A 27,685-nucleotide genomic window follows, 5' to 3' on the forward strand; every position below is an offset into this window, starting at 1 on the left:
TTTGAATCAAAAGTTTGTTTTACATTTTGGACTTTTGAAAGTAGTATTTTACATTGAGTATTATTCTTGTTATAGTACGAGCTTTCACATAACATAATAAAATGCATAGCAATTGCATTTGTGGGCACATGTTTGAACTTTGTAGATCACTCTTGGCTTGTTCTAATTGATCTTCATTTTAAAATAAAGAATACCTTGTTTCAATTTTGATTAAGCATTGTATGTATAATTTCAACAAATCACTCAAGCAACTGTACACATGTATATGTATAGGAATGCTTGCAGGCTCTGTTTGACAATATTATCTTAAGTATATCTGATGAATTATATTATATTGCTTTTCAAACTGTCAAAGCCTTTTATTATTATTCTTTATTGGACAATGCAAAAGACTTTTGTTTCTACAGTAGGAATATAAAATGATAAATACAGTATTATGCTTTTGCAACCACTCTACTTAAAGCCAGAAGTCTTTTTCCATTTGAAATGAAAAAAAAATAAAATAAAAAGATAGTGTAACCTCCTATGTAGTAAGAAGCACATGGCTATTTATGTATGACATGCTATTGAGCATTATGCCACAGTTTGTCTTCTGCACCATAGTTTCCATTTTTCAATTTTCAATTTTTACTGAGTATTTTAGATACATATTTATTTTGTGAATTCTTTGAAAAAAATAACATAGACTTCCGTGTCCATTAAATTTTATACTCGTTGTTTTCAAGTGTGCATCTGAACTAGCAATCAGATTATAAAAAGAAGTATATCGACATATATATATATATATATATATATATATATTAAAACTAGTATTTTTCTCTATTTTTACATTTGTAACATAATTTAATCAAATCAAGATGAACATGTAAACTTGATTTAATTTACTTGTAAAATATAAAATTTGTTGAATTCTATAGAACTATCTATTTAGATTTGATCCAAAAATATTATGTAAGAAATATATGTGTATATATATATATATATATATATATATGATATTTTTACTACTACTTGTTTACAAAACATCCCCAATTGATATTTTTACACTCTATGTAATCTCTACATGACTTCAATTTACTATAAAGAATGTTTCAATGCTTAGAACGCCTTTGGCAACTCAATAATTAATCCTAATATTAATCGTAAAATAGAATCAATTGAAAAATCAATTTTTTTTGTTTTTGTTTTTGGCAACCAATAAAATAACAAATCAAAAAAAAAATTTGATTTTTTTGAATTGTAAATTTTTAATTTTATCTTATTACCACTAAATACTTGAATAATTCAAAATTTAATCCTAATGTTCTGTACACATTAACAAATTCCATTCACATACAATTGATATGCATTACATCATTGCATAAGATTTTAAAACTCAATTCATGAAAGTGATATACCCAACAAGACACAATTATTAAACCTTCATGAAAATCACTCATGTTTCTTGTTGCAAGTTGGATTATATTATTCTCTTACTTAACTTTTATTAGATTAATAAATCAATCAATCACCTTAGTGAACACAATTCGTATGATTATTCAGTAATATATATATATATATATATATTGAAACATGTGTATTTTTGTATGCTAAAATAATACAGCTGTGAATATGAAATCAATTGTCAAATCACACTTGACAACCTCGCAGTCAGAGTTCGGATATAGTAATGAAAAAGCTCATCAGATATGTTTGTAACAGAAAACAAATAAAACATTTAAAAAAGGGTCATAAAAACATCATAGTCAATGATATTTGAAGCTTTTTTTCTAGTAGAGTTATTTGTCACATGTACTTCAGTCATTAATGCTCCATCATGACCAGTCAACTCAAGTACTGATTCTGTAAATGTACCCAATTCTATTTATTGTATTCAATGCTTTATACTTATATTTATTATTTATCATGATAATACAAATGTTAAATCATTTTTCCTCCAATTGAGTGCAAGCGTACAAAATAGTCGTTGGTTGTTATAACACTCACTTTTTGATTTATTGTTGAATTTTTTAATTCATTTCTTTATTTTGTTTTATTTGTAAAGGTCAACATCACAATAACTTAAAATTTCAAGGAATTGTTGAAAAAATAGTTAAGCAATCAATATCGCTTTTATTTTCTACAAAATTTAAGCTTGAACATCTTACATAAAAAAAGCCACTTTCTCACCCCTTTCTTGTCACTACATATTTTATACTTTTACATTTTAAAATTATGATTATGATTATAAATTTATTTGTTTATTTTCCTTTTTTTCAAGCAATGAAACCAACCAAATCAAAGCCAAATAATATAATCTCGAATTTGGCTATACATATATACAATGTTACAAACAACTTCAACAAAGACTTCATTCCTATTTGCTTAGCTTATTACAGTAGCAGGCACAGAACCAATAATAAATTTATTTTCATGGGTAATCAACATCCTTACCTCAATCTAATATTAAAAAAATATAAATTAATACATCTATAAAAAAATAAAAAATATATATATTCATTTGATTGAATATTGTTTTCTTGTAAATGAAAGATCAAGTTTAGAAACATTAATAATAAATAATAATAAATCCCACATAATTAGAGACCCCAAAGCTCATAAAATTCCAACGATCCTTCTATCCATCCACCATTCATCCACCACCCATTCATCCACTCGCACGTTCACTTAGCATTCATCCGTCCACCCATTCATTCATTGGGAAGCAAACAGGCACAAGGTGCCAAACACCCAAAGATGATTGTGGGTTATGTCAAGCTGGCAAGGGGAGAAAATCATTCATCCAAAACGGATGAAAACACACATGCCCCCCCCCCTTCCTTTGATAGAAGTGCCCTATTCGTACTTGGGGGGGGGGTGAACCCACACTTTAGTAAGGGCTTTGATTGCACACATCCTTTTTCAGCCATAAATAGAAATAAATACAAAAAAGCGAGAGCCTTCCTTCAATGAAGTGCCTCATTTGTGACTTGACTTGATCCCATTGACCCCCCTTTTCCTTTAGACCACCACAATTCATTCATTCATTCATTGAATGGACGAGTCCCCTTTAATGCCCCACCCCAACCACCGCTTCCTCCTTTCTCATCCATAAATTCATTCATCCAAACATCCGTCCAATTTTGGCCGACCACCCGCCCGCGTCGACTTGATGGATGTCATCCTCCGTTGCCAGCATAGCCCATGGCTCACCGAGTAGTCACCTTGGAAGGATTCGAACCCACGCGCACTCGAGCACCCGATATCGAGCAAGTGTTTTGGGTGACGTGGAAGTGGATATTGGAAAGGGGAAGGGGTTCGGCCAACGGGTAAAGCCTCCGACGTGGCACTTCGAAGAAAAACCGCGAGGGTTGACATTACAAGACGGGCCGGGCGGGGACTGGAACTGGAACTGGAAGTGGAAGGAGGGGGACGGGTCGGGACAAAATAATACCAGTATATTATTAGTATTCCCCAATTTGGTTTGGCTTATTCCTGGCGGTGCTTGTTCCCACACCCAGGGTCAAATATTTGTTGTTGTTGCCATATTTAGCGATATCTTCAGAATCTCTAATCATGAATTTGCAACAGTTGTGTCGAATGTTCTCACAACAGGATATGATTCTTGTTGTTACATTTATTTATTATTTTACACAGCAAACAACCCACATGAGGAATAAAACCGAGAAATTGATGAGAATGAATATGAGAGGCGTTGGAATAGGGTTTGTTTAATAAAACTTAAGCTACCTTCCAAACGCATCAGTTCTCCCACACATACTCACAGATCCAAATCTACATCTCCTGCACTCATGGATGAATTCCGGTGAATGAATGAATGAAAATGACGAATAGAGTGGCGAAGTGATGAACGGACTTCGTTTTTGGATGAGAAGTGGACAGGGAGAAAGAATTAGGGTTTTGACGAGAGCAGTGTTGTAGAAGTCTTCTTTCTGAGTGAGGGAGTGAGTGGCGCAGGTTTCCCTGCTGCTGTGCTCTGCTGGTGCTGGTGGTGCTGTAGTAAGTTAGTAGTAGTAAGTAGTAGCTGGATGTGCCAGATGTGTCATAAAACCCATCACTCCCCTTCTGTTTCTTATTTTATTATATATATATATATATATATATTTGTGTTTTTTAGTTTATGTAGTGAAGTAAGCCAGAAAAGTCTTGAGAGTTATTAGTTGTTGCTGGGTTGACAATCACATGAGTAGTTAAAAGAGCATTTCCTCACACAAGCCCCCATCCCCTACTTCACATCGAGTAAAGAAAACAAGACTAGGGCAAACTCAACTCACTTACTCACTCACGTATAGCAAAGAAGAAAGGAAAAGAAGTGGAGTTGATACAGAAACAAATAGCAGTGAATGATACAAAATGACTGTTGAGCTGGAAAGAAAAGGGCTCTGTGTTCAAACTCTCGGTGGGGCCGGGCCGGGCCGGGCCGGATGGAGTGGGGGATGGTTCCGTGGGCCTTGGGAAGTGGGGTCAACCCTGCCCGCGCCCGCGATTGCCATGACGCGAGCGGCGGAGACGAGGCCTTGCAGCCCACGCTGGCCATGGCGATGGCGAAGGAGGAGAAGAAGAGTGGTGGGAGTTTTGAAGAAGAAGAAGAAGACGAAGAAGGTGTTGTTGTTGGTTGTTGCTTCGCAACGATTCACTTGGCCGTGGGATCGAGTGCGTAATGACGATACCCAACTCCGTGTGGTATATAGCTATATTCTTCTTCCGTTTCGCCTTCCATTTCACTAATCGCGTTGAGCAAAATCAACTGTCGTCGCCCACTCACCGGCTTTAACAACAGTGGGGTCAATCGCTCGCTCAGCCGATCACGCTCTCTCACCGTCGTCGTTTCCGCCTCGCAAGTTAACTTACAGACGTTCATCTCCTACGTCTCTCTCTGCAGCGAGATACAGAATAGGGGCTGCTGCATTCTTATATTTTGTTTTCCCGTATTGTATCGTTTTTTTTTTTTTTTTTTTTTTTTTTTTTTGCCTGTTATTTTTTTGGGTTGGTTTTGTTTTTCTTGTGTCTCTTTTTCGGGCGAAAGTGTTGATGGTTGGGATAGCCAGCGCGTTGTGGACTTTAATTTGACGCTTGCGAGGTCATGGCCGAGTAGGCTCCGACCGCGGGCGCGTTTAAGAGGTGGTTTTGGGGTGCAATGGGTTGTTTCTATTCGTGAGCGGAAAGGTTGGAGATCCGCGATTAGACAGACTCCGGTAGCAGTGAGTGTCTGTGGATTCCTGAGAAGCTGGGGTGTCTTCGATAGTGCCGAAGCGGTTTTTATTTTTTAGTTTTATTTTTTATGGGCTGCGAGGACGAAGGCGTGGTGCGGAGCGCAGGTAGGCGAACGTTGGGTTTTGAGGTGTCAATGTGATTCTGTGGCACTTTCCTTGTACCAAATCGACACAGACTTGAATTGAGTGTAGGTTTCAGCATTTTTTTTTTTTTTTTTTTTTTTTTTTTTTTTTTTGTGTGTGTGGCAAAGACGAACTTGTAGTGCAAACGGTGACCTCTGTTCTGCAAGTGATTATTTTGCGTGCCTCGAGTGATGTGTACTCAAAGAGAAAGCGCGGTCTCTCCACTTGCATGCCTCGATTTGGGTGCACTCTCTCTCTGAGGGAAACAGAGTTACCTAAACCCCATCAAATTAATCTACCTAGAGGGAGGGACTCAGCGAATCTAAGAGGAACACCTCGTTTCGTTTACTCAACTATCATTGCTTGCCTTCGAGAGGTTGCATACTCTTCTGTCGAGTATTTGGAGCTTGTTGTTCAGTTTTTGTAGGCATTGTTCATTGAGTCAGAACATTGTCTTGTGTTGGCAGACCCCATTTCTGCGACGACATGGAGTTCAGCTACTCAAGAGAGTAGGCCGATGGCAGAAAGGGGGGTTGGCTGGGGAAGCTGAAGTCACGACTGGGTTTGCTGGTAGGATTCAGTCTGCACTCGTGCCGTGGTGAAGATGGGTGCCTTGGAGGTTTTAGATTATAACTTCACAATGGGGAAGAGAGACAGGGACTATGAAGTGAAAGAAGCTGCAAGAATGGGAATAGAGAGCGCCCGGAAGCTGCTTCAGTCCCTGGCGCAGGCGCAACCCGCCGTTGTAGACAAGGAATGCGACGCCATTGCCGAAGCTGCCATATCTAAATTCCAGAAGGTGGTTTCCTTGCTGAGCCGCACGGGACACGCAAGGTTTCGCAGGAGAACGCGTGACGCTACGGTCGCGGGATACGCAGGTGTATTTTTAGAAAACTCGAACTTTTTCACAGATAACGCGCAGGCCCAGGAGATAAAAGAGAGATTCGTCTCCTCTGGCCATGGTAGCCCATCCCCGTTCACCCCAATAGCCCCATCGAAACCTCCGCAATTCCCTGAACTGCAGCGTATCCTTTATCAGGTATGTTCTACACTTCCATACCCATCTAAGATCGGAAAGCTTCAAACCGTTGTTGCCTGCTCTCTGCAGCTGTTTGAACAACTGACACTGAAATGATCAGTTTCTCATAGGGTGTTGACGATTTTCCAATTGACCAGGTGTTTCCTCCAAGCTCTCCTGCTTCCACTGCAGAAGCCTCCGTCCCTAGCGGTTCAACACACAGCGTCCTCCATCCCACGGCGAAAGTCCACCACCTTCTGCACAGCGCCCAACAAGGGCAGCAAACACAACAAGGCCTTCCAGAGCATATATTGCGTCCACTAGCTGCTGCGTATCGACCAGTGCTTCCTCCAAATCCTTTCAACAAGCTCGATGTGAGCTACAAGGGCCCAAGCCCTGGCAACAGTTCGTTAAGCTCAGGGCCTCTTGAATCAGCCACAACTGTGTCCTTCTCCAACATCAGCGTTGACAGGAAGAGCCAACAGACTGGCAAATCATCAGATCATCCGTCGCTATTACCTCCTCGGCCCCAGGCGTCGAACTCCCGGAAAAAGTGCTCCGGCAAATCGGACGAGAACGGCGCCACTTGCGCAATCCTTGGCCGTTGTCACTGTTCCAAACGCAGGTACTCACACGATCACTACCATACCTTTCCACCCAAGCAGCCATTCTTACATGCAAATGCTAGGTGTTAGATCAGCAATGGTGATTTCGAAACCTGCCCAAAAACTCCATTTCTGAAATCGACTGCGCTCCACAGGAAATTGCGGTTGAAGAGGACAATTCAGGTGAGAGCCATCAGCAGCAAGTTAGCCGACATACCGCCGGATGATTACTCGTGGCGCAAATACGGCCAGAAGCCTATCAAAGGATCACCGCACCCAAGGTACCCACCTACTGCATTTCTCACATCCATTTACGAACTTGCAGCTCTATGTGTGCATGGTTCGCATTGCCTGTGGGCGTTGAATACTCAACAATGGGCACCATGCCGGAATTTTGCTTGCAGAGGATACTACAAGTGCAGCAGCATTCGCGGATGCCCAGCCAGGAAACACGTTGAGCGATCCATGGAAGATCCCACCATGTTGATTGTCACCTACGAAGGCGAACACAACCACCCACAATCATCGTCTGCGAATGGAGGCCTTTCAGTGCAGTCACAATAGAGATAAGCTTGCCATGTTGCTCACAGGGCAACACACACACACATACACACACACACACAGTCACAAACACTCTTTTCATACTCACATAGGACCTGTGGAAGTATCATTGCAAGTTTGTACCCATTTTGTACTCCATTTTTTCATTTCCAATTTTTCACTGTTCTTTCTGTAAAGATAATCATCTAGGGTACGTTGTTCGCTGTCCGATGAGGCTTGCTCGTGTGCAAATGTGTAGTGTTAGTACTCGTTTTAGTTGTTTTTTCAGTTCTTTCTGTTTTTTTGAATGTTTTTGTTAATCTTGTCTCTAATTGGGCTATTATCATTCTGCTGCAGTGCATCCAACACTGTTTGCAAATTTCTATGGCTGTCAAACAGTAGCTCGCAATTCCTTGGGCTTAATTCCCATAGCGTTCAGGAATGTGCACGAAAACACCTATCGTAGAAGGATAGATTTCATGTGAACATCAAGCAGTATGAGGCGATTAAAGGATTTAACTTAGAGCTTTTGTTTGTTAAGATCTTATTCATTTAATCTATCAACCAGAGTGTTAGTACAGATTATGAGGGATGTCTTAGAGGTGGATGAGTAATGATTGTAACTCATGGACAATACCTCCAAAGTAGACAATTAATTGGAGTTTATAATATTTATTGTCGTGCTCAGCAGTACGTGTTTTCGTGATTGAGTTAATGCCAATATTTCAGTTTGTTTTTCACATGTGCTCTAACTTTTTTGCACAAGTTGAGTGATTCTGACATTTCTGGTCATTTGTTGCAATTCGTTACAATTTATCGCATTGCAAATAGAGCGCAAGACGTTGTTCCTAAATAAATGATACGAATGACGACAACACAAAATTCGGAATAAAATGATTCGATTGTGCTGGTTGTTTTGAAGGTGATTTTGACATGGTAGTGCAAAACCTTCTTACTACAAACTAACTGTGGTTGAAAAGACATTGTTAAATAACCACCATCTTGTTGTGTTACATGTATATATATATATATATATATATATAAATGTCTCTCTGTGTGTAAGTAAAGTATACAATCACATGTATAAATAATTAGTTGAAACATATATCAAATAGAAGTTAAATAGAGGTTAAATAGAAGTTAAATAAAGTGTGTCTACATACCTCACAGTAAGATTTCAAAACTATTATGAAGAATATAAGTGATTTCAAAATACATGGTTGAGTTGATAATCTTTTAAGATGTAGTTGTTACATACTACATACACAGTTAATATTATGTGGTTGTTAACATGATACTTTTGTAAAAGAAAAAGCAGCAGTGATATGAACCTTAAAGATGAAAGATTTCTTATTGTAGTCTTCTAGAGGTTTTTGGTTCTATTGAAATTAAACCTGAAGAGGTTAAACTCTCAAACTATGCTAAAATTACCTCAATACTTAAAAAAATTATATCAGATAATTTACAAAATTGAAAGGGAAAAGGAGAGGATTGTTTTGCATGGATAACTTCTATATTGTTCTGAAAGACAATACAAAATCAAGACTTTGTTATTCTTAAGTTGGATTAGATAAGGAAATTCTTGCTCATTTTAATAAAAAAGTGATCCTTGTTGGTATCATCTAATGAAAGAATCTCAGATAAGTTTTTGTTTTTTGTTTTTTTGGTTTTTTTTATTTAAACATACATAAATTTTGCACTAGGTAATAAGCAATAAATTTGAAGGTAACACTAGTAAAAAATAAAACATTTTTTTTTTATCCATACATTTTTTTGAAGAATAGTAAAACAATCTCTCTCTCTTTGCCTTGTGAGTTGTTTGACTTCAAACAATAACCTATCTCACTTAAAACTTATAATCTGAAAAATATTTTATTCACGAAAACACACTGTTATTACTAACAACACCACAATACATGCAAACTATTGAATTATTATACAATGGAAGAGTTACCCCCTTGCATTAGCAAATTGAGATGACCCATCAACATCCACTGAAGGCATGCTCTTAGAAATGGACAAAGTAATTGGGTTCTTTATCAGAATTGCTAACTATGTGTGCCACAGTTGAAGAGCTCAACTTCTAAAGCATTAAACAACAACTGGGTCTTAATGCAATTTCAATAACATAAATAATAAGCCCTGAATTCTACGTGTAAGATGATTGCAATGGACATGAAGCAGCCCCACTCTTAAGAATTTATTCAAGTAGGAAGAAAAAAAAAAGAAAAAAAGAAACAGAAAGAAAATATACACTTTTCACACTTTCTAGATATATTAAACCCTATATTTCATACAAAAATGGATAAATTCAATGTGAGAGACAAGTAATGAAGCAATAAATAAAGGACAGAACAGTTATACTCTTTTTTTTTTTTTTTTTTCTTTTTTCTTTTTTTGCTTCTAGAGTTTGTGCTTTCATTCACAAAAAAACATCTTTACACATTGAGAGAACAAGACTTAAAACCCAACAAAATTAATTATTATGTTCCATGTAACAAAAATTGTATAGATTCAACAAGAGGAGGAAAATTGGCAAGAGTTTTGTGGAAATGAACTTGGATACATGCAAATGTGAGTCTGGGTTCAGATTCAGGCTATCAATGAGCTAGACCCCATGCAATCTATACTTGTTCCCATCAGAGATTAGGGTTTCATCCAGGGTGAACAACATAACAACATTAGGGTTTTGTGAATGTTGTATGAGTCTTGGGTTCAAATCCCGAGTATTGCAAGAGTGACGTGGGATGATCCCAAAGAATTAGTGAATTGAATGTGTCGGGGATGGGGGAACACTACCCAACATGTATGTATTTCCTTATCATATTTGTATGTATCTCTTATTCTAAATAGTTCATGGGAATAAACCAACAAGATAAACTAGAGACAAAAACTATCTCTAATTGGTTGCATATCTCATTGTTTTTATCAAAAGTGAAGCAATAATTCAACTTTTGATCAATTATAGATCAAAATTTGCATGTAGTTGCTGTAGATTGCCAAGAGTAGTTCTATGAGATCACTAGGCATGGAGCTTGAAAGCACCACAACATGGAATGGCATGCAACATGGAGTTTTACGTCATATGAAGCTTCAAACAAAAAAATAACTAACAACATGTAATTTACAATGTTTTTTTTTGTGGCCAATGGCATAAGTTTCCACTAATACATATATATATATATATATATATATATGGATGTCTCATATGTTTAAGAATCATTGTTGATTGGACAATTGGAGTCTATTTCTTAGATAGAAATATGTGGATATTGTGCTTTAAAGGATGTTAGAAGTGGAGAATGTGTTGGAGAAAAGTATTATGAAAAAACTTATGTAAAGCAATTGTTATATTGCCAATCAAAGAGTCAATGCCTCATATTAGTTCTTTTATTGAATTGAAGACAATATTTGTCTGACATGATTCCTTATTTTGTTTTATTTATGTTATTTTTTTTTACTAAATAAAAATAAAATTTGCAGATGTGTACTGTTATTCACACACATTAATGTATTTTTTTTGAAATTCAAGTTTGACTTTACACTATTTTTTGTATAATGTTTATGTTTTAATTAGAAGTTTCTCAAGTTTACATGAAATCTCTAAAAAAAATTACTTTAAATTAAAATAATATGAAAATTATGGTCCTATTTTCAAATCATTCGAATCACATTAAAATTGAAGAAGTTTTATTAAAGAACTGTGGTAAAGGTACATATTTTGATTTATTCATTTGACCCACTCTGTATTTTCACACACATACAAAAATCATACGATTAAAAACGTGTTAATGTTTTTATGTTATTTCAAAGTATTATTTATAAATGTATTCCAATTTTAGATACCTGACACAATGAGACTTTTGTATCATTAAAAAATTAGTAGTAATCTCTAAAATCATGTTAACAATGAGTTCTCATGACCTCCAATTAATTATTTATGCAATATTTTTTCGAAAAATAATTAATACCCTAATTCTTTGAAGTCATTTTGTAAATAAATTTAACATTAAACAATCACAAAGTAAATTTTTTGACCAACAAGAGTTCTTCCTTCCACCCTTTGTTATCTTGACGTTCATATCTATCCTTCACATTTTTAACAACTCATTACAATTTTAATCATTTTGGTAGCTTAATCCTTAGTAGATGCAGGACCACCATTTCACACATGTAGTTCAACCTCCAATTAGTTTTTTCACAGTTTGCAATCTATATGTTGTCAAGGAGAGTATTCTTCATTTTAGTCCTTGTTCTAGCTTGGAATAGGTAGGAAAGTTGTGAACAAAATTTGTTATCGTTATTACTGTACAATTTTTCAGTTATCCAATTACGCTACTGTTTGCCATTGAAGAAGAAGCACGCACAGATGTAAGAATGCATATATATATAAATATATAAATATATATATATAAATATGGAATAAGAGAGTTGTATGTTTATGGCATAAGTTGTGTGTAACAGAGTACGAGAAGAACAATCTCGCAAATTTGTGGACAAGAAGCAACATGTTGATAGTTACTGAACCATGATCAACAAAAATTGATTTAAGTATGTTAGCACAGAGATCTAATAGATAGAAGTACGTAAGTGGAATTAAGGTGCCACTGTTTACCTCATGACACTCTCCGTTCTCATCTATGATGATTGAACATTTGATATGCCTGATACGATGAGACAGAAGAGAAAATAGACTGGGATTAGCAACGGTGAAAGAGGAGTCTGCTCCAAAAATCATTCAATTCAAATTGTACAATCGTTACTTGATGTAAGATCCATGTGCAGGTTGCAGATGAAATACGGGCATTGCAGCTCAGGGTGCAACTAACCTTTGTGGCTAGAACTTCCAAAAGATGACTCATGCTACCCCAGGGCTTACACTAGAGGGTCACGAAAGCACCCAATTGACCGGCTACTTGTACCAAAATCACAATGCAAGCCTGAATCTAATTGAGTGCTGGATCCCAAAGTAGACTCTACCCTCAGCAGCCTTACAGAATACGTCTAACATTATATAGCTGACCGTCGCACTATGTCAGCAGATTTCCACTCATCTTGTCCTTTCCATGTGAGGTGTAAAGATACCAGACCTACAACTTGTTCACATTGATTTATTGACAAGCAGGTTGATGTTGGATTCAGTAGTGACATCCAGGTTTTTGGATGTCCGAATCGATGAATCTTGAGCAAAGATGCTGTGCCAAAAAATGTAGCACCGATGTTTTGGTACAAATCACCGCCTCTCTGGGCAATTCTTCCCTATATGGCCTGGTTTGTTGCAAATGAAGCATGTCCCAGAAAATGAACCTCTGAATCAAACAAAAAGCATTGTACTTAGATCGGCAGGTCATGATCCAATTGCTAATTAAATTTAAGCTCCTCCAATGAATATTGAATGCTTTAAAGCTGCAGGAGTAGCACGATTTGTTTCCTATGTGGAATAGCGAACAAGCTATAAGAATTGTCGATAGGCTTGTGAAAATTATTGATTCAATGTATTCTCTAAGATAATGATGAACTGTACACGGTTGAACTACGAAATTGAGAAAATTCTCACCTGTCGGAAGAGCGACCAAACGGGCTGCTGAATCGGTCATTGCTAGAACGATCACTGCTACTCCATTCATCGGGACGCCCTGAACCGCTACGACCAGTCATCCTTCCACCAAAACGGTCACTGGAACGGCCACTGCTGAATCGATCACTGGAGCGGTCACTGCTAAAACGGTCACCGGAGCGGTCACTACTGAAGCGGTCACTGGAGCGATCACTGCTAAAGCGATCACTTCCACCTCTTCCACCTCTTCCACCAAAGCGGTCACTACTGAATCGATCACTATCACCAAAGCGGTCACTGAATCGGTCACCACCTCTTCCTTCGCCACGACCTCCACTAAAACTTCCTCGTCCACCGCCACCACCAGCTCTAGAAAAGCGGCCATACATGTCTCCGCCTCTTCCTGCACCAAATTCGTCCTCTTCTAGTCGAGGTAGCTGCAAGAAAAAAAAACGATTGAAGATCTGGTCTGTATGATACTCTGACGGTTTCAACGAACGCAAAGAACATTCAATGTTGCAATCAAAAAGGATGGACATACACATCAAATGTAACGCATTACACTGTTATCGAAATAAACCTGCATTATAACAGCTGTAGCTTCTCTCAGACGAATGCAAGCTAACCAGATTTTCCCGCGGTTCGAATTTCCACAACTCACGTCGCACTGGCTAAAATGTTCTGTAGAAACTTCCATGCAATTCCGGTCTCCGCAAGAAGAAACGTCTGGGAGGGAGAAGTGGAGCTTACCGATTGGCAGACGTCGATGACTTCTCCTGAACGAGTGGGCTTACTCAACAGTTCTTTCGCCACATCTTCAGGAAGGTCAAACACAGCCCCATCAGCCTTTTGATCATCAACAATTTTAATCTTGCCAACTTTATCGACCGCCGTTGGCCAAATATCTGACAACACTCCCATTACAACACGGGGTGTCATAGGTCGAGAACCCCTAGGTCGCACCAAACGAAGTGTCGTCACGCCCTGTCGATGAAACAACACGTTATGTAAATATTCACTAACTTCAAGAAGACTTCAAAGCACAAATGTAGTACAAGTGTGTGGGCGTGAGTGTGCGCGTGTTTATACCTCTTCATGAGTTAGAAGAGAGCGGGATGTAGGAAGCTGTGTGAAGCCTGCGAGGTGGGCAAGGGCGGCAGCGAATGCATGAGGTCCTTGTTCCTTCAAAAGTTCTTCAGCAGTAGGCATGAATACTTCAGCTACCTCAGGGTGTACCCGCTTGATAACGTCAGTTGCACTTTCAGTGCTTGCCTTCAACACATCTTCTACTCTGGGCGCACTAATCTTTGTAAACTTGCAGCCAACATCTCTCTCAATGAGTCTCATTGTTCGAGTTTGCCTGTCGGAGTACATGAGAATAGCTGTTCCATCTTTCCCAGCTCGTCCTGTTCGCCCGGATCGGTGGACAAATGTTTCAGGGTCGTTGGGTATTTCATAATGAATAACCTGCAGGAACACAAAGTCAGTAAATCAGAAAAATCCAAAATTGAAGTTATCCAGACTAACGAAAAGCTGTCGAAAGTGGCTGATTAGCATTACTACTCACCAAGTCGACATTAGGAATATCTAAACCACGCGCAGCTACATCGGTGGCGACGAGTACTGAAAAGTTTCCTTCCCGGAAAGCATTCAAAGTCTTTTCTCGCTGACTTTGAGAAATGTCGCCGTGTAAAGCCTCGCAACCCAGAGTGCGAGCCATAGCAGTGGCGACATCATCCGCATCCCGCTTAGTCTGTGTAAACACGATAGTTTTGCCGCCTTTGCCATAAACCTGAGGACACCAAGCGGGCCATGGTGTATGTTATCACTCCACCACGCAGAAATATACAAACCAGAGATAGGACAGTGGTTTGCCAAGGAAAGACAAACAGTGCGTTGCGTTGGAATCCACAATGCACAAAAAGTAAGAACACTGACTAAGAACTTCGTACCGCTATCAAGTCGTTTAGAATAGAACGTTTGGCTTGTGGGACTGTCGCTACAGCATACAGCTTAATACGGTCCGCCAGCTTTTCATCACTCTCCCCCACCTGCAGGAAGCCCAAGACATAGATTAGACCTAATCCTGACAAGCCGAAAATAGGAAAATGAGAGTGCTCTCAAATAATTCATAAACATTATTGTCTCAATCGTCTAAAACCGTAATGTGTCAATTCAGTCTGAAGTGCATGTATAATCTAACACACTCAGAGAGCGTCTTACCAAATCGATTGTCAGAGCATCATGCAGATATTTACGAGACAATTTTTTAACCCAGGTTGGCATAGTGGCTGAGAACAGCATACTCTGGCGCTGGTTGGGCATCTGTTCTAAAATCTGTTCAACATCTTCTTCAAAACCGACAGCCAACATCTGATCGGCCTCATCTAGAACCAAAAACCGAACTTCCTGTAGGCGCAATGACCCTCTATTGATCAAATCAATTATGCGACCTGGCGTTCCAACAGCAATATCTACACCCCTCGTCAATAAACGCTGCTGTGAAGATATAGCCACTCCTCCGTATACACAAATTGTCGACAGCATGGGGGCGGATTCCATAAATTCACGTTCAACCTGCTTCGCTAGTTCTCTTGTAGGCGCCAAAACCAGAGCTCGAGGTGCCCGACCAGATCGCCTACATTTTGTATACCATGCAACTTGTGAGGATTCCAACTCACAGTGGGAGCTAAGACAAGGCAAGTGAGAAACAACTACGCCGAGCCATTGGTTCAAAGATAATAACAAAATTATGATTCGCTTCGCTTTACATTAAAAAGAAGATTCTAAAATCCCAAACCTTTTAAATTGTGAAGATATTTGATGAAGGAACCAACCACGAACATACGACACAAAAGATTTAGATCGCGACAAATATGGCAATAAAATATACCTTGCGACTCTGTTTTCTTCATTCTCGCGTATTATGTTGTTAATAATAGGAATTCCAAACGCTAATGTTTTCCCTGTCCCAGTCTTGGCTCTTCCAATCAAATCCCTCCCCTGCATAGCTGGCTCAAGTACTGCCCTCTGCGATAACCACCACCCACGAAACTCAAATTATGTAGAATGCCCGTGTCACTGCGTTTTCAAAGTTAAATTTGAAATTCAGTGCACTAACTGGAATATGACAATTATAAAAGTTAGCCATATTTTCTAAAGCCTGTCAGAGCTGCAATTGAGAAATTCTGGCAATTAATCCATTAAGATACAATTCAAAAAAAATTAATAACGTTCACTCTGTTAACAAGTGAAATAAACCCTATCATCATGCAAAAGCGGAATTCTCGAAGTAGTATTGCTGCGAAAGGACCAAGACCATACTGCTCAGCAGAACCCTTCAATAGAGAAGAAAAACCTACAAACAGTTGACGACCACAAGTGTACTATGCCAATTATCCCTTTGACATCATTCCTCCTCGACATTTCGGGCATACGGTGACACAAACCTGAATAGGGAAGAGCTGCGTGATGCCACGTTTCGCCAAGGCGTCCGCAACGGCATCAGGAATGCCTAGGCGAGAAATAGCCAACTCGTCGCCATCATCCATGGACTCATTATCCACTCTTATTACCTCAGCATCATCATCAATGTCGCTCTCATCTTCTTCACTGTCGGTTCCGCGGGAGTAACCAAACGATCCCGCTCTCCCTTTCTGAGCAACCAAAAAGTCCGTCGCCACAGCATTCGTCTCAGTGGCTCGGTCATCGTTCGCGACATACAAAGCCCTCTGCGTATCCCATGGCTTCTCCCCCTGGTTCCTCCCGTCCCTCTGCACAGCCTGCCCGACAATTTGCAGTCCCTTTCCTGCACAAACGCAGACAGCTCTGGTCCTCACCCGCACCCGCTCCCCTGCCAACGAAGAAGACGCTGCCCCTAGGGACTTCTCCACTGCCACACCCGCTGTGCACAAAGACGGGGCTCCGACAATGGTAGCCATCCCTACTCTCCTTTCCACACAATTCCCGTAAACAACAACCTCAACGAATTTCAACTCTCCGCGATTGAGACACTACTGAACAACACAAACAAACAAACTCCACGAAGTCCAGGAAGCCAGCCAGCCAGCCGTGGTGTGGAGCAAGGGAGGCACAGCTTGAGCTGCGAAATGCAGCACGTCCTGGGGAGAAAGGAAATATCGGAGGTCGAAGGTTTTGGGTTTATGAGGGTTGGATAGATAGAGAGACGCTGGGAAAGCAAGGGACGCAAGCAGAACCTTAGCCACAACCAGCGTGGGGACAGCAGAGCCCCAGCTTCGCCGCTTGCGTGGCGCATTCTCAATGCTGAGTTGGAGGGTGACGTGGACCCCTCGTTTCTTCCCAAGGCTGCTGCTGGGTTTGGGTCCCCTTCTGCGTTTCCGGTAATTTCATTAAAATATCTTCCAATAAAAAAAGGTTACCTTTTCTCTGAAATATCTTACAGTAAAAATAATAGTAATAATATTAAATAATGAAGATTTTTCATTGTAATTGGAAAAGAAAGGGGGAAAAAATAACATAAAAATAGAGAAAAATGAACACAATAAAGAGGTATGTTTTACTCTTTCAAAAATATTCTCATGAGAAAAAAATAATAAAATAAAGAAAATAACACATATTCGCACACTGTATTGTTGATTTTTCTAATTATAGATGTAGAATCCACCCATGTCCAACTACAAAAAAATAAGTATGTAAAGGAATATATTAATGAGAAAAAAAAAAGGGGGTTATTCAAGTGGGATTATTAAAGTGTCTCACTACAAACTTCAAAGTTTTTTCTTCAAATAAAGAAATTAGATTAGGATGCAAATCTGAGCTCTTTTTGCAATCTGTAACCTATGTTGGAGGGGGTCTAAATCCACACATTTTTTAAAAAAATTATTCTATTTGACCACTTAAATTTACAATGCAAAAATAAAAAATTAAAGTAATCTTTTTGATTTAGAAATAAACAGGATAACATAAAATAAAAGCCAGATTTTGACGATCAGTAAAATTTTTACATGAATCATAACAACTGAATTGCAATAGCTAATTCAATATTGCTAATCATGTATCAAACCTTAGGTTGTACAACTGCAAATGAATGTATACTCATGAATCCACTGATTTTAAATATTCAATCAGAAAAGATAAACGCTATATTTAGATTTTAGATTTTTTTATAGTTTTTTTTATAGTTATATATATGTATTTTTGTATTAAAATCTATTTTTCATGCGTAAGATCTTCAATTATTCTTTAACAGAATAATTGAATTCATAATTTTACACCCACTTATTCATCTGAATGTCTTCCTTGATTAAATGAATAATATTTCAATTGATTTTTCAACCATATCTTTATTTAGTCCATCCACATTGCTATGTCTATAATAGCATTCTAGGATGACGGTATCCTGTTCACACGGCAGGTAGTCTTCTTTGGGTCGGTGCCAACGGCGGACGGACATGGACGAACGAAGACGAAAGTTGATGGTCGTTGACGGGCGTGGACGCAGCCGCGGCGGTTAGTTGTTGCGATGTCGGCGTCGTCGCCTCTTCCTCCACTCAACCAGCTTTGCATAGCTTCATTCTTGCTGCTGCTGTTGCTGCTGTTGCTGCTTTAATTGCTGTCTTGGTGGATTAGGGTGAGAGTTTACATTTGCTGTTGTTGCGTGTATGGGCCCGATCATGGCTCATTCCATCGGGTGAGTGGATTCATCACGCATGCAAGGATCACCGTTCTCCTCTCCCCTTCCCATCGTCTCTACATTCGCTGTTTGCTGCTTTCTTGCCAGGTTACTCTCTTGCTGCTCTTGTCGGCATGCTTCGCGTCTTTAGATCAGGATTTATTGTTAGCATGTTTACCTTGGATCGTTTCTGTACCAGGATTTCTTGACGCAGTGGTTCGATCATGTGCTTGGTCAAGAAACCAACAGTTCTTAGAGGTCGTGTTGTGTGATAACGAATCTGGGATTATCCTTTAGGTGTGACTTGTGCAGTAATTGTTTTATCGTATAATGTTTTATTTTCAAATTTCTTAAATAATTCATTTTATTAACTTTTATTTAATGACTTTGATTCTCTTCAAGTGAGACAGTATTACAGAGAATTGCTAGTCGCTGTAAACTTCTTCGCTGGTTTAACGTTACTTTTGAGAGCAATTTATCTGTTGTTGCTTAAGTGTATTCCGCAAATAATTATTTCAAGCATCTTGAAATATATCTTTGTTGAAAAATTTGCGAAAGATTGTATTGAGTGATGATAACAAATTGCATGATCACTCTCAGAAGCGCCTTGATTTAGCAATGGTTGCTCGGGGATGAATGAGTACGAACAGTAGGTACTAGTTGTGACACTTTTCTAATGATCGCATCTCTGTTGCTGAGCATGGTTGATGACCAAACTGGTGAGAATTTGAAGATATCGTAAACAAGTTTAGAAGTAAACTGATATTTTTTGAGGAATATTCCATGTTATTTGCGACGTCTTTTAATCCCAGTCTAGGTGTCAGGTTGTCAACTCATAAATATGGTACCGAGGACTCGAGTGTGTAGTTATGAATTACATATTTAATGTAGTTACTTCTGATTGTTCTCCAAAACCTTGTTCACAAAATGACCGCAGCTAAAGCATGCCATAGGTCTTATCTACCGATTGTACAATGGGAAATAACATGTTCGTTGACTAGTTCCGAGTAATTCTGATTTACTCTGTGAAGGAAAGCTCAGTAGAGTGTTCTTTGCTTTGATTTGATTTTTGATTTATTTTTTGAATACTTGAGGGTTGTTAGTGCTCCTCTCTTGCAGAAAATGTGGGTAATCGCACTTGTGCTCACTTAATTGCAAAGAATACTTTCATCATAAATCGTTTCAGACTCTAATTAGGGGTTGTGAAGCAGGTCTATACGAGAAATGGTGCGGAAATACAGAGAGGAGTTGTCATGGCTAGCCGTCCGAAATGGTAACCGGGTCTTTTCTTCAGAAGAAGATTTTAATGGGGGAACGAAGCCAGTGAACGACACAAGGCCCTTCCCCGCTCACAAGTATTGCTGGAATGCGATACAGAACGCCGCTCGCAGCTCCATGCAAGAGGTCTGTCTTTTCAGTCAGCATCTATTGAATGTCTTCTTTAAATTTTCAGCCAAGATCAACTCGAGTTTTCAGCAGGACAATTCTGTGCCTGTACCAGAGACACACCTAAACCCTTTGTTACTGCCGTTATTTACTGATGATTGATTCAACGATTTTTGCGTTCACAATCCTCGATCAGTCTGTGCGAGCTGTTTGATTACTTTGGCCTCAAGACCTGCTCTGCAATTGTTAATACCATGTATCAGTCCTAATAACGTCTTAGCAAATACTACATACCAATTAGTCCAAGTTGAAATTCTAAAGCACTAGGGCTACACATTTTTTTCTAGAAATTTCACCAACGCTAGCCATTGTATTATTCCTCTCAATTACAGGACGTGTTCCTGTCTCAGGTATTTTGCAGCACTTGGATGTTTTCTAAAGTAATACATTAGGAGACCTTGTATGCCTGCTGATCCTACATTTCAGTTTCTTGTAAAACACAAGTACTTACAATCCTCTGAAATTCCAGATGGACGATTTTGCAAACTTTCAGGACCTCGACCGTCGTGCTACAGAAGTTCTGCGTCGCAGGTATTTGCTTTCTTACGCATTGATATCATGATGGGCTGAAGAATCGTTTTACAGATTTTGTTTTGATGTCTCAGATACGAAGTTAGTGTATACTGAAGTATGGAATTGCAAGCTTCAAGTCTTTTTTTCGCATCCGTGTTGAAGCTATAACTATGAAATTTATTTCAGAAATCTGTATTGTGATAATTTAAACATACTGCCATCGCTTCAGCAAGTGCCATTGTTATTGATCGCATGAACACTTTCTTCTACTGGAATGGGCATTCAGGAAAAATATGCAATACAAATTGTTCAGACTGCATCAGTTCAGGTGCATTCAGTTTTGATGCGAATGATTGCACTACCTGCTACAAATATCATGGTTCCATGTCAAAACAGGAACTTCATGTAATGGTCTCATATTGTAGGCCTAATTTTTCTTATCATCATATTCTGCTATGAAGAACTGGAGTGTTGTTTGGGTGTGTAGTCAGCAGGTTCTTGAAGGGGAACACACTTGCAAGTCTTCTGTAGCTCTTACCAGAAAATCAGGCTTTCACACTAGCGGCATACAGACATCTAACTTGCCTGGCACTAGATTATGTTCACCCCATAGTTTAGAAACACGTGAGCGACGAAATCGCAAGAGCCATCGTTGCACAGGAGATGTGGTTACGAGGAATTTCGAGGAGATTGAGAAAATTCTAGGCGAGTGCAATTTGATCATGGAACAAAACTCCTCCAGTAATGAAGGTGAACTCTCTCATAATGGTGCTTAATATCTGTCCGTTTCAAATTTATTCCGCATGCTCATATTTCATTTTACAGAACTGATAGATTGTTAGGAGTTTTAGGACCAAATAAATGCCAAAAGTCGGCAGTCAGAAACTGCTCATTCAATTAAATGTGAATGAAGTTGATACTTCTGCAGATACAAAACATCTGGAACAAGTGAGCGCTAGAGAGATGGCTGCCAGCAGAGCTGCGAATGCCTTCTTGAAAAAAGGTGCTGGACATTGCAGTGCTCTAGCAACCGAGAGGATGCTGGAAAGTGCTACAGCCCTTGCAGAGGTGGGAGCTGACCTCACTTGCCGAAATTTGGTGAATATTTCTGATGGATTAACGGGCAGTGCAGATCCAGCTTGTCATCTTCCCACCTTCAACACAAGTCAGTGGATACATATCTTTCGTGTTTTATTCCTTTTTTTATTAAAGAACCTTTGTGATGTAGCAGACTTCTGTTGAAATTGTCTTATCGAAATGCTCTATCTTTTTGATGACTCTTGAGCATTCAGCCAGATTTTCTAAATTTTCTCATCTGTATACAGGAAAACAATATGGATGGCAGACTACGGAGTTGTCATCTCTACAATCCTCAGTTTTGTGCCATGAATCGATGATTTGTGACATATCAGTCCCTGAAACATCTAGGGCCACTTCCGCTAAACTTCCAGTAATGAACGAAGTAAAAACTGCGTGTAGCGATGTGCGGTGGTTGAGCAAAAGTGAACACCTACATTCTGAGAAATTCAGCGTTTCTTCAAAGCAAGCAAACAATGGTGATTGGGAATCTCTCGAGCGGATCAATTTTGGGAATGTTTATTTGGGTGGAACGAATGCGAATGGCAGACTACTAACGGGAAGTAGAAGTGATAGAACTACCACAGAAAGACAGCGGCCAAATGTTGTGGACTGTCAGCACCCCTACTCTATGAGAAAAACGTCCATAAAAAACTACCCAAAGTACAATAATTCGTGCTCCACGCAGATTCCGTTGAGTCACGCTGGAAGTTTTTGGCAGGGAGCGGGAGGTTATGACCCTGATATGTCAGGTATAGAGAGTCGGAGCTGTGTAGAAAGATGGGTTAGAATGAGTTCATATGAACCTGGATGTTTGGAGACTAGAAGGGTTCAAGTATTGATGGAGGATTTGCAAATGGATTTGGGAAATTCAGGAAGAAAACGAGCAAGTTTGAGGTCTTCATCATCTGAGCATCAGTTTAAGGCTTCATGCGAAGGGCGATGGGCTTACCCACCCCAACCTTACCTTTCTCAAAATAGTTCAATGTCTCCAGTGGCTTCAGAATTTGTAAGGTTGGTTACTTCACGACTTCAATGTGTACTATTACTGCAGCTTGAGGACACCAATTGCCATGTAAAATAAGAGTAGTTTCGAATCATAGATCATTTCCCAGATGCATATTGTATCGTGCAGTTCTTCTTTGTGGATGTATAACCCTTTTGTTCGAAAACCTTCGAAGTGGCGTGCTATGTCCATCACTCACATTCGACTGCAGGCCTCAGCTGCAAGTCTTCTAACGGTGTAGCAGTTGTTGAGGAGCGTGAAGAACTGGCTCTCCGACACAACCAACGAAAAGATTCAAGGTTAGGAGCAGCCGTCAATAGCAACTTCAAAGAAAGAGGTCAAGAAGACTTTGACTGCAGTGCTTTAACTGCCGGGATTCCAAACAATAACTTGGTGTTTGATCACAGTAACAGCAGAGAAGCTGGGAACCACTCTCCTGGAACCGTTTCTGCAAAGATCCTCGAAACACGGCAATCAGATCAAACGTCTTACATGTTTCCTGCTCCAGTGAGGACACATGCCGCAAACGAAGCTGCGCAGATTGCAGAAACGTGCATGCCGTCTGAGAAGGCTAGCATTCAGGTTGAGATTAGTAGTGACCTGTCACTCGAAACATTCTTCCCCTTGGTATTGACTGTGAAAGAGGATCACTGCGCAACCAGCTGCCAGGTTTCTCAACGCTTGCACCATTCGTCAACAAGCTCCATAGTCTCGCCTGAATTGGACCTTTTGATATCAGAGGTAACTGATACCTCCTGGGTCTTCTTCGGTTTCCGTTCAGTAAATCCATCTCATGATTTCTATCAATGATGTCATTCTAAATTTCCATGACCTCGAGCTTACTCATATGGCGAAGGCCTAACACAGTCGAGAATTTGCACTTCTTACGTCGCAGGCTATAAATTATGCATGAATAGCAGTTGTTTCCGAATGCCAGTAACATGACTATGACTCCATCACAGGTAATACGTGAATGGGTCGGCGGCGGCTGTAACACTTCCCCAACCGTGTGCTCTTGGTTTGGACGTCAAGAAACTTATGCTGCAAGCCCTACTACTTCTTCGATCACCGAAGTGTGCAGCGCTGATTTCCCTGTCGCAGAGGTTGAGACATCACTAGAAGAAAGGATAAACATTGTGAGAGGGGTGAAAGTTTCGGAAGTTAATACCCACGACCCATATAGAGAATTGCAAGGATCAAAATCTCAACCCCAATGCACAGAGCTGGTGAAATGTGTTGGGAAAAATAGTGTAGCAGCCCTGGCATCAGTTGTACAACCGTTACTAGCTGCTCTACAAGTAAGCACATCCACTGATAAACCTTAACGACTGAGAAGGGATCTTAGCTCACGCTTATGTTGGACTGGTCATTTCTTTGGCCAACCACCAATCTGATGATAGCTTCGTAACTGCTCAAGGTGTATTGTGAATGATGTCTTGTTGAGCATGCACGTTCCGTTCGCAAAAATATATGAGGTGCTGAGCATACGTAGCTTCACAAAGCAAGAGTTATCTTTCGTCTTGTCATGGTTGGTTGGGCACCTCAGGAAGAACAGGGTAGAGATTCTGATACTTATTCCATGCACAACACCCAGAATGTGATTCCTAATGTCGGGGTTTTGTGCAGGGGTCAGAAGTAGGAGAAAATATTATCACAGAATTTGAAGCAGATGAGACAATCCATTTGCTCCTGGAGAAACTGCAGTTTTATGATGCGAAGATACGGTGAGCTAGGAACTAGATTCCTGCGAGTTATTTTTAAGCAACATCGTCTAAGCATACTAATCTCATGCAGAAGAGTTTTTTTGTTTCTTGCAGGGCCCTGAAGAGTAGAGGGAAAGGCAATCTAAGAAACCAAAGCTCTACAACAGAGAACTGAACTAAAATGGGCACATTTTTCTGTAAAACTCGTGCAACAATTTTTCGGATTATCCATCATAACCTTGCATAGGTAGAGTCTTAAGTCTACAAATCAATTTTTTTCTCAAAAGCAACAATGTTGGATTTTTAAGTAATAAATTTTTTACTTGAAAGCTTGTCTTGTTTTAATATCCAACATCGTTGCTGCAATACCTTACATAGCATTTTTCTTTAGTACAAACAATAAACACATTGTTTGCGTGACTCCCGAATAACACGAAACTCCCTCTAAAAGTCTGTGGTCCACACAACATGCTCAATTTCCTGCAGCTATGAATCGGCAGCTCTCAGCGTAAAAGTGTGACTCACAAGTGGTATGAGTTTGAATGAGGAAACCTTGAATGGTAGTACAAGTGGTTTCGAAATGCTTTGGTCTCCCGGGTGTTAACAGAGGAGAAGTAGAAAAAAGAACGTATTATACAACAGTAACAATGATATTAACTAGTTCTTGTTAAGTGTATATTACAAAGGTTGATGTCAACCTTTAATATGATGGGACTTAAATGTAAGGGGACATGATGTTATTGTCTAAATATAATAACTACTTACTAAAATTATTCTATTAATTTTAAATGCTTTTGTCTAAGCATCAACTACCATATCTTTGATTGGTCATAATAGAATGGAAATATTTCTATGTTAAATAATTTTTCTAGAATAATAATATTTTATATCAATATACTTTGATGGATTATGATGGTGTGGATTTTTAGATTAGAGAATTAAAAATTGGTTATTGTAATATAAAGGTAAGATATTCAATTGGTGATAGTCTATGTCATTTATTAATTTTAAAATCTAAATAGCTTCTTTTGCAACTAAAGTACAAGTTGTATATTTTTTTTGGTAGAAGATAATGCAATAATAGGTTATTGCTAACTTTGCCAAGAAATAGCTCCATTGGTTAATATAAATACATAATCTAAAGTGGATCTTTGAGAGTTTTCATTACTTGACTTATTTACTATTACTTCAATTTTAAACTTAATGTTGATAATCAATAGAACTTTGTTTAATTTGATAAATAATTCTATAATTTAAAGTATCTTTAAAATATCGCATTAAACATTTTACTATGTACCAATGTGCTTAAATTAGATTGGCAATAAACTTGGGAACTTGGCTAGTAATAAAAGCAATATTCTGCCTATTATACGTCATGGCATGCATTGAACACTTTGTGGAAATTAAATATAGAACATCCTTCATTGTCTCTATATATTTAGAATCAATTGGATTCATATTATTAATTAATCTTCAAGCAGGGTTGAATCATGTTTACAATTATACATATTAAATTTGATAAGAAATTTAGTTATATATTTAATTTTTGATATATTAATAGATTTATTAATTTTAATGCATTCAATTATCATGCTTAAAAAACTATCTCCACTTTTAGTGGATTTTTTATTAGTCATTTCAAAAGCCTTTTAGTTGTGCCTAAGAATTGTATATCATTACTAATAATAATAGAATTGTCTACATGTAATGCTAATATAATAAAATTTTAATGTACTAGCTTTTTTTTATTTAATTATATAAATAAATAAATAAATAAATAAATAAATAAATAAATAAATAAATAAATATATATATTAGAACCTACTTCACAATTAAAATAAATATTTTTAATGAAATAATGGTTAAATTATTCATTCCACATATACAAAGCTTATTTTAATTTATATATAATTTTTAATAACTTACAAATTTTATGTAAAAAGTGAGGATTAGTATAACCCTTTGGTTGAGCTATATAAATTTCATTATTTAAGTGACCTTGAAAAAATACAATCTTAATGTCTATTTGATAAACATATAGATCATATATTGCTTCTAGAAATAATAAAATACAGAATGAACTTAATTTTAACACAAGAGAATTTTTTTCTACATAGTCAATACCATTTTTTTTGTAAAAACATCTCTAGTAATCAATCTAGCTTTGTAATGGATGATTATTCCATTAGTATTACATATTATTTTCAAAGTCCATGTACAACTTATTATAAAACATCTTGGAAGAAGATACACTAAAATCCATGTATTATTTTTAATTAAAAAATCATATTTAGCATCTAATGCATCTCTCTACTTGATAGCATCCTTTTTATTTAAAGCTTATGTTATTGTAATAAGTTCATCATCATCAAATAAAATAGATAAATAATTTTTAAATAAGACATAATCATGATATTCTTCTAGTATATATATATATATATATATATATATATATATTTTTTTTTAAATCTAATTGACCTTCTTAATAGAATAGGTAATGAATATCTTGAATTACTTAAACTGATATTATTAATCATATAATTATTATTTGATAAAATAGTTTGTGAGGTAATTAATAACAAAGAAATATTTATTTACATTTTAATTTACTTTAAACATGAGTATCATCAAAAGGCATATAATTATTAGATAATATTAATTACAAGTAAATATTAAGATATTTAGACTAAATAGAAATATTATTTGAGAATTTTTATTAAGAGAAAAGTTTTTTTAGTAGGTATTTTAAATTTTATTTTAATTAAAGTACCAATATATATATATATATATATATATATATATATTTTAATGATTATTTTTAATTTGTACTGATTCATTTTTTTGAGCAAATAAATTATTTAATGAGGCAATTTTATCAAAGATAATATTTTGACTAATATATATATATTTTTTAAATTTCTATCATAGAAAAAAAATCTTTTATGCCTTATAATTTAATATATCAAAAAAAAACTTATTTATTATCTTTCATATCAAACATGTATTGGTACTTATCTAGAATATGTACATATTTTATACATCCAAAGATCTTTAAATAACTTAAATTAGGTGTTCTAACACAGCATAATGTCAAAGAAGTAATTGAAACTTATAACACTTTTGAAAAAGAACTATTTTATGAATAACAAGTCAAAGCTATGGCATTTTCTTAAAAAGAATTAAGTAATTTAAATATATGCAACATACATCTAGTAGATTGTAAAAAAATTA

At 37.7% G+C, this 27,685-nt stretch overlaps 3 protein-coding genes across 12 annotated transcripts; 2 read left to right on the plus strand and 1 right to left on the minus strand.

The window, feature by feature from the left end:
• The first annotated feature begins 4,502 nt into the window (after positions 1-4,502).
• On the plus strand, positions 4,503-7,701 carry LOC112279208 (putative WRKY transcription factor 11). Of its 4 annotated transcripts, none has more exons than XM_090256809.1 (5): positions 4,503-4,653; positions 5,804-6,375; positions 6,513-6,979; positions 7,115-7,240; positions 7,364-7,701. In XM_090256809.1, the coding sequence occupies exons 2-5, from the start codon at positions 5,941-5,943 to the stop codon at positions 7,521-7,523; spliced, it is 1,188 nt and encodes a 395-aa protein (XP_090112935.1). In that variant the 5' UTR covers positions 4,503-4,653; positions 5,804-5,940; the 3' UTR covers positions 7,524-7,701. The 4 variants fall into 4 exon arrangements, with proteins under 4 accessions (XP_090112935.1, XP_073388308.1, XP_090112940.1 ...); XM_073532207.2 differs by having other exon boundaries at positions 4,547-4,683; XM_090256814.1 differs by lacking the exon at positions 4,503-4,653 and adding an exon at positions 5,076-5,318.
• A 4,498-nt stretch (positions 7,702-12,199) lies between these two features.
• On the minus strand, positions 12,200-17,182 carry LOC112275960 (DEAD-box ATP-dependent RNA helicase 3B, chloroplastic). The gene is made up of 9 exons (XM_024506797.3): positions 16,506-17,182; positions 15,950-16,086; positions 15,280-15,694; positions 15,009-15,107; positions 14,624-14,848; positions 14,146-14,523; positions 13,807-14,040; positions 13,057-13,493; positions 12,200-12,808 (listed from the first exon to the last, which is right to left on the minus strand). The coding sequence occupies exons 1-9, from the start codon at positions 16,995-16,997 to the stop codon at positions 12,733-12,735; spliced, it is 2,493 nt and encodes an 830-aa protein (XP_024362565.1). The 5' UTR covers positions 16,998-17,182; the 3' UTR covers positions 12,200-12,732.
• Positions 17,183-18,592: 1,410 nt separating this feature from the next.
• Positions 18,593-25,273, plus strand: LOC112273653 (uncharacterized). 7 transcript variants are annotated; one of them, XR_002967110.3, is made up of 12 exons: positions 18,599-18,817; positions 19,921-20,113; positions 20,625-20,686; positions 20,955-20,996; positions 21,156-21,418; positions 21,597-21,833; positions 21,994-22,759; positions 22,970-23,492; positions 23,714-24,049; positions 24,378-24,475; positions 24,569-24,701; positions 24,941-25,273. XR_002967110.3 is itself a non-coding variant. In XM_024502703.3 (12 exons), exons 1-12 carry the CDS (start codon positions 18,747-18,749, stop codon positions 24,627-24,629), a joined length of 2,544 nt encoding a protein of 847 aa, XP_024358471.1. In that variant the 5' UTR covers positions 18,599-18,746; the 3' UTR covers positions 24,630-24,786. The 7 variants fall into 7 exon arrangements, 6 of the variants coding, with proteins under 6 accessions (XP_024358463.1, XP_024358471.1, XP_024358480.1 ...); XM_024502703.3 differs by lacking the exon at positions 24,941-25,273 and having other exon boundaries at positions 22,970-23,050; positions 23,159-23,492; positions 24,569-24,786; XM_024502712.3 differs by lacking the exon at positions 24,941-25,273 and having other exon boundaries at positions 21,994-22,497; positions 22,621-22,759; positions 24,569-24,786.
• The last annotated feature ends 2,412 nt before the right edge of the window (positions 25,274-27,685 follow it).

The sequence above is a fragment of the Physcomitrium patens genome, chromosome 2 (assembly GCF_059467195.1).
Source record: "Physcomitrium patens ecotype Gransden chromosome 2, ASM5946719v1, whole genome shotgun sequence".
Lineage (NCBI taxonomy): Eukaryota > Viridiplantae > Streptophyta > Bryopsida > Funariales > Funariaceae > Physcomitrium > Physcomitrium patens.

Coding starts and splice junctions, on each gene's coding strand:
- LOC112279208 (XM_090256809.1), top strand. CDS start 5,941: ATGGGTGCCTTGGAGGTTTTAGATTATAACTTCACAATGGGGAAGAGA. Junction 6,376..6,512: donor TGCAGCGTATCCTTTATCAG/GTATGTTCTACA, acceptor CCAATTGACCAG/GTGTTTCCTCCAAGCTCTCC. Junction 6,980..7,114: donor TGTCACTGTTCCAAACGCAG/GTACTCACACGA, acceptor TGCGCTCCACAG/GAAATTGCGGTTGAAGAGGA.
- LOC112275960 (XM_024506797.3), bottom strand. CDS start 16,997: ATGGCTACCATTGTCGGAGCCCCGTCTTTGTGCACAGCGGGTGTGGCA. Junction 15,695..15,949: donor GAAGAAAACAGAGTCGCAAG/GTATATTTTATT, acceptor TACAAAATGTAG/GCGATCTGGTCGGGCACCTC. Junction 15,108..15,279: donor ATGCTCTGACAATCGATTTG/GTAAGACGCTCT, acceptor GGCTTCCTGCAG/GTGGGGGAGAGTGATGAAAA.
- LOC112273653 (XM_024502674.3), top strand. CDS start 18,747: ATGCAAGGATCACCGTTCTCCTCTCCCCTTCCCATCGTCTCTACATTC. Junction 20,114..20,624: donor CTCGCAGCTCCATGCAAGAG/GTCTGTCTTTTC, acceptor CTGAAATTCCAG/ATGGACGATTTTGCAAACTT. Junction 20,687..20,954: donor ACAGAAGTTCTGCGTCGCAG/GTATTTGCTTTC, acceptor ATGGGCATTCAG/GAAAAATATGCAATACAAAT.